The following is a 6,895-nucleotide window of genomic DNA, read 5'->3' on the forward strand; positions in this document are numbered from 1 at the left end:
AGCATGGGTTTTGTCTGAAACTAGGCAGGCCCTACTGGAACTCGCACGTGGGGTGTTTGTGTCATCCCCGGAAAGAAAAGGTGACCCTTTCTTAGGAAAGGAGCACCTTACGTATGAAAGGGGGCTGAAACAAATGCCTGACAAGAGAATGGGAATCTCTCACACGAAAAAATGTGGACTGTTTGCCAGGTTTGGGTGAGGAGCCCACCATCCTGACCGTCTTGAGTGAGATGATTATTAACCAGATCTGCTTCACAAGAAGACTGCCTCCTGCACTTGACCGAGTGCTGGAATGCTGTGATAAAGGGGACGCCCCTAAGCATTAGTCATGTTGCAACTTGAACAAAAGAACAACTTGTAAGGGTTTGTGAGTATGCATTTATTATGCTTCAAATAGATCTGCCTATGTCCCAAGGGGGGTTGACGTAGTGGGGTGGAGCCTTGGCTGCTTGACGGGCAGTCAAGGTTTGACTCATGGGCGTCGCCCCTCTGTGCAAGCCAATGCATAGCATAGGGGTCCTAGCCTCGGAGTTTTACACTTCCGGCACGATGACCATAGGTATGGCAGGCTGAGCCAGCGTGACCAAGTTTTCGTGCTGAGTGCAGTTTCTTCGGGTTATAAATTTAAAAAAAATAGATCTGGCTATAAAATGTATCCAAAACAAGAAAGAAGGCTGCATTCTTAAACCAAAGAGTAGATGTACAGAATACAGACATGCAATTCTGAATTGCAATCACAAAACAGAGACTCAACTCAAACAGTTCACTGAATGAATCCAAAGAGAACTAAACCCCAAAACAACCCCACCCGAAAAAGAAAAAAAAAAGATAAGAGGGAGAATGGATGAAATAAACACTAAATATTAGTGTTACACTTGGACCTGTGTAGCAAACTAGAGAAACAATGTTAGAAGTACTAATGCAGTGGCCATGGACAGGGATAGAGATGGCATGGTCATCCGTGCCCAAGAAAGCTGTATCTGAATCGTAAAATTGCACCCATTTTGCGAAGCATTTTGCGTTGTCACTGTAGCAAGACCTTGGAAGTCGCAGGCTTCATCCCTCTGAAACTGAACTTGATAATACATGTTGAATGCATATGAAGCATTCCCTTGAGCATCCAAATTGCCACATGATGAACCATAACCAAGAGCGGTGCAATCAGAGAATGTACATGCATAGTTGATATTGTCAGCCAGTTTAGTGGGATCGTTAGCACCCGATTTAAGCACACACCATTGCTGAGGCAGATACTTCACATTCTTCGCTGCTACCAGAGATTTGGTCGGGTCCTTGCCAGAAAGGTCCATTGTGAACTTTGGCCTCCCATCATAAGCAAAAATGCCCCAGTGACGCTCGAAGTTTCCTGGCGCAATACTCTTTGCATCCTCATCGAGCAGACCAAACAGATAGACTTCAAGGTATCCAGGTCTTAGGGGAGTCCCTACATTGCTGGCCAACCTCTTAAGCAGACCATCATAAAACCTTTTGGCACGGGCTATGTTGGCATTTTTATCTCCATCAGTAGGCCAACCAACTTCTCCAACAATTATAGGCAAATTGGGAACACCGACAGCCTTCAGAGCCGAAACCAATGTATCAAAATTGGCATCAAAGACATTGGTATACTGGATGTTGTTGGCAGTATCCAAAACTGGCTTATCAGTGCCATCAAAGAAGGCATAATCGATGGGGAAGTTTTCATTCTGGAACAAACTTATAAATGGGTAGATGTTGACAGTGAATGGTGCACCATTACTGTTAAGGAACAGAACGATTTCTTCCTGTTGCAATTAAGATTGTATAAGATTTTAGAGAATCCACATGGCAACAAGGAAATAATAATCAAGCAAGATTACTTCAGCAACTCCACCAAGCTTGCCCAGCTCAAAGTGAAAAGTAGGGCAAGTGAGCTTACGCAGCTGACAGGAAACCCAACTCGAGCGTATAGCCATAAGTACCGGGACTAGATAGCTTAATAATAGCTGAAACAAGGACGGCAATGTCACAAACATGAAGCGATTCATTCATAACATTACCATGATACTGCTAATGTCTGGACGAAATTTTCCTCCAGAAGGGACCACAGAGCTGTAGACATCTGCATTGAGAGGCACGGTGGCCTTTATCTTGTCTCCGACACCAGCATCGTTCAAAGCTTTTTGAATGTTTTGAAGGGCAGGAAAGGTGACGTTATCAAATGAGCGATTGTATGATGTGAGAAAAGGTTCGTTTCCCACTGCCACATACCTGCCAAAACAATCCCATTAGCATAACAGTTGCAACTTCACATTAGCCATACCAAAATTCTTAATCATAAATAGGAATAGTTACACAATCTGAATTAAGTGAAGGAACTAGAAAGCACAGGGAATTCCTAATAACATGTCAATGGTTTACTTATTGAGGAAAACAATCAAACACATATTCTACACCTAAATAGATCAACATGTTTTAGCCATTAACAAGTTATGAAAATGATTAGCACCATTTCAAATAGGACATCGTACATAATCTAAACAAATTATCGAGTATCTTAATCAGGGTGGGCAACAAGCAAGCTTACTGTGAGAAGCACAAAGCACAAGCTCAGCTAGGTAAGGGCTTGGTTTGGCTCATCTCAGTTCATAAATAAGCCAATCTCAAGCCCACACTCATTAAAAGCTCAATAAGCTTGCTTAAAATATTTAGGTATCTCTTACAATATTATCAATTAATAAGTACAATAATAATGATCGTGCATGTTCAGAAATACTTATTGACATCTCGAATAGGGATTTTGGTTCACTAGCCAACTAAAATTTCTATTATTTTCGTATTAAGCTTCACCTATGCACAATTACTTACCAAGCTAAGCTTTGAATAACTCGGGCTCAGTCCTGGCCGGCTTATCTACACCCATATACTATTACTTTCCGTTGAATGTGATGGCTTGAAAATTAAACATGCAAATTAACAGATAGAAAACATTTTCAACCACAAATAAAACCAAATGGTTAGATCAGTGTTGTAAGTATCGTATTGTATTGTATGATATGGTACGATATCTATCGTTACTATGAGAAAAATCCATACGAGTGTGTATCATATCCGTATTGATTGTATCGTATGATATACCTCTTTATTGTACTGTATCGATACAGGTGTGACACACTTTAAAAAGACCAAAAGTTAATTTTTTCCATTTTTGGTTTTAAAGAACTCTTAAGGCCCGACTTCCTCATTTGTATAGAGACTATTAGAGGGGAAAACCACGCATCCTAGGAGCCGTGAAAGTGATTCGGGAGCTGATCCGTGCGCAAAAAGATAATGATGATGACGATTGACTTTTATATAATATATTCTCAAAAAACTTATTTATGTAAAGAAATGAGTTCCTCCATAGATATTCACTTAAATCACCAAAAGTGAACACTCAAAAGAGTTTCACCAAAATACCAACAAGAACACACAAAGAACCACAAATGAGTTCACTCACAAACACCAACTAAAGGACACAAGAACAAGAGGTAAAAAATAATATTCTTATTGAAGTAAATCCATAAAAGAAAAACATACAAATGAGAAGGGGTTTCACCCCTATTTATACACAACCAAAGGTCTCCCAAAAGAGACTTTGGGAGAGATCCCAATGGCTCCAACAGAGTCATTGGGCTCTATCTCCAATGCCCCTTTTGGCTGACAAGAACCTAAAAAATAAACAAAAGAAAACTAACCTAACATATATATATATATATACACGAATGTATATATTTACATTTTTAACAATTTAACACTTAATCAGTTAATTGTTTGTTATTGTTTATGTAATATGAAAGTATGAGTCTTGTGGCATGTTCTTAATTGCAAGATATTTAATATTTTGCATTGTTCTTGTTAGATATGCATGCAATATTATTTATGATTCTATATTAGTTGATGTTGGATGACGTCTTATGCAGCTCATAGAGACATAAATACTTCATATGTGATTTTATGGTTGAATGGTTGATTTTTATGCAATTCATCATGATTTTTTTAGAATTTTTGCTTGATTTTTTGAATTTTTTGAAAATTTTTTATTAAAAAAATATGATTTTTTATGATACGCTACATATCTAGTTTTGGGCCTGACTGATACGAGTAATGATACACTACTTACAACCTTGGGTTAGTTAGATAGTATAAACCAAGCTATTTCAACCTCCAAGAAAATGACAATGTCATGCATAACTGGTCAGCACAACCACAGCAAAGTCAATATAAGATGCCTAGCATGGTGCAGATCATATAGCAGTACCAGAGAATATGTGTGCATCTGTGCGTTTGTGCAAACATTTCAGTATCTCGGACAATGTACCAACTAAAAAATTGCAGAGGCCTACATTGCCCTTCAAAGTGGTAGATGACAACTCTCTGACAAATATCACGAGATTTATAAAAATCTCGTCGATATATCACGAGAAATTGCCTGAAAGTTTAAAAAGGCAATTTCTCGCAAGATTTTCAAACCGTGACAAATATCGTGATATTTATATTTTTAAAAGATATTTATCATGAAAACCCCTGAGATTTTTATTTTTAAATGTGTTTTATTTATATTTTCTTATAAAATTTATTTTTTGTATTTTTTAATTTATTTTTTATTCCCAAGATTTTGCCGAAGAAAAAATCAAGATTTATGAAAATTTTCAAAATCTCCCAAGTTTTTTTCCTGCCTAGATTTTGCCGTTTTTAACTTTTGTCACTATGGATGACAATGAGCAGATCAATAAACTTCAAGGTACAGGAAGAACTCAATCAGTAAATGTGACTGCTTACGAACTTGATTTTGTGAAAAACCAAAGAGAACAGAGATTGACATGCTTATCCGAAACTCTACAGAAGAAACAGAATAAACTGTCTAGAGGACAACCAAGATTCTGTACCATATACCAAGCTACTGCAACTTACAACAGCTGAATCTGTCTCCAATTGCAGATCTTCCTTTTTTTGTTAAGATGAATCCCTCATGATTATATATCTAGAAACTTCAAAAGTGGAGATGAAATCAATAGGGAAAGCATCTTTTACAGTGAGCCCAACCACATCTTTAACAGGCTATGAGAAATTATCAAAACTAAAAAGACGCATTCAATTCAGGAACGCAACGGAAGGATTCATCTTGATGGGTAGAAAAAGAAGCAATCTCAACGAATGCAGAAACTGCCGCACCATATCATAAAAACCCCGGTAAGAAAAAACATACGCAAAAAATCTAGTAGCTAGACAAATTATATAAGTGACCGAACAACCCCTAATACTCTATTAAATATCCAGAAGTTAAAGTGCCTATAAAATATGAGGGCCAAATTAACCATAATATAAAAAGCTCAAAATTATAAAACAAACAAACAGTTAATCACAAAAACAAAAACACCCCAAGAAAGAGAATGATAAAAAAAAGAGTTACAATCACTATAAGTGGGAAATGATTAAGTACTAATAGTAATCAGCAGAATAGCAAAACCCGTTTTTTTCTCTTGTAATCTATGATTAAGAGAAAAAGATTATGATGTTTATAAGAACTCAAGACCCACATCATCACAGAAAGCAGGACAAACTAGACTAAAACGCTGTTGCTCAATGCTGTTGTTGGCTAAACTGAGATATGCATACTTTTTCACTGACCCACAAAAGATCTCGGCGACGGACCCATTTTAATACACAAAAACTCAGCACCCACCTCACAAAACCACTCCAAATCAAGCAATACTCAGAAAAGGATAAGAAGGGAAAAGAATGCTCACTTGATGGTAACCCCACCCTTGAAGTCGTAACGCGTGACGTTCTGCTTCACCCATTGCTTCGCCGCGTTGTAGTCTCCGGCGACTGTGGCGAGCATATTGTTCGGAATCGCCACCATCACCTCGATCCCTGTCCCTGACAATGCGCTCATAGTCGACTGATCGGCGTCGAACAGCTTCACCTTCGTGATCCCATTGTCCTGCAACAGCTGCGATACGATCGTCGGAGGCAGAGGGTGGCTCGCCTGAGTACCCCAATTGACTCCTAGCCCATTCACACGCATCCCCACGAAAACCTCCAAGCAAAGGCACACCAGAAACCGCCAGATAAGCATTTTTCCCGAGGGAATATCACCAGAAAATCAGATGGGTAGCCGGGAAACCGCCTTCCAAAGATTTCCCTATGACGGAAGGCGCTGTTCTTAACGATTTAGAGTTATTCAGTGTACTCAATATAGAAAACGAGACAAGATCTCTCTCACTCACTCATATATATATATATATATATATATATATATATATATATATATATATATATATATATATATATATATATATATATATATATGTGTGTGTGTGTGTGTGTGTGTGTGTGTGTGTGTGTCGACGGAAAACCAGGCGAATCGTCGAAAAAACGCCTTGAAAAGAGTGAGATTATGTCAGAAAACCGGTTTTTCTATTGATTCAGACTGTATCCAACCAAAAATGGAATGAGAACAGCCTGCTTTTTCTTTGACATCTGTTTTTTCTTCTCTCTTCTCTATGTCAAAGAAAAAAACAGGTGGGTCATCGTAAATCTTCCTTGCGAAAGCTGCCTACTTAAAAAAAAACGCGTTTTTCCTAATAATTCAGAGAGTTTCCAACCAAGGATGAGAGGAGAAAATGCCTCTCTGTCTCTCTCTAGCCGGAAAACCAGGTGTGTCTCCGGGAAACCGCCTTCTGAGAACTACCCAAAAACGGAATTGGGTTTTCCTGACGATTGGAAATGTGGCCTATAAAGGAGGAGTTGAGAAAAGGCGCTGCTTTCTTCCCTCTCCGTGTGATCTCCTTTATGTTTTTCTTTCTCTTCCTATTTACTTCTCTCTCTCTCCTTTTCTTTTTGCAATTTTCGGAAACGGTCATAAATTCGA

At 38.4% G+C, this 6,895-nt stretch overlaps 1 protein-coding gene across 1 annotated transcript; it reads right to left on the reverse strand.

Moving 5' to 3' along the window:
* Positions 1–822: 822 nt before the first annotated feature.
* Positions 823–6,100, reverse strand: LOC149830696 (glucan endo-1,3-beta-glucosidase 8-like). Its single transcript, XM_090015518.1, has 3 exons — positions 5,769–6,100; positions 2,040–2,250; positions 823–1,784 (listed from the first exon to the last, which is right to left on the reverse strand). Exons 1-3 carry the CDS (start codon positions 6,098–6,100, stop codon positions 894–896), a joined length of 1,434 nt encoding a protein of 477 aa, XP_089871644.1. The 3' UTR covers positions 823–893.
* Between the last annotated feature and the right edge of the window lie 795 nt (positions 6,101–6,895).

The sequence above is a fragment of the Nuphar pumila genome, chromosome 8, assembly GCF_984573655.1.
Source record: "Nuphar pumila chromosome 8, dmNupPumi1.hap1.1, whole genome shotgun sequence".
NCBI lineage: Eukaryota > Viridiplantae > Streptophyta > Magnoliopsida > Nymphaeales > Nymphaeaceae > Nuphar > Nuphar pumila.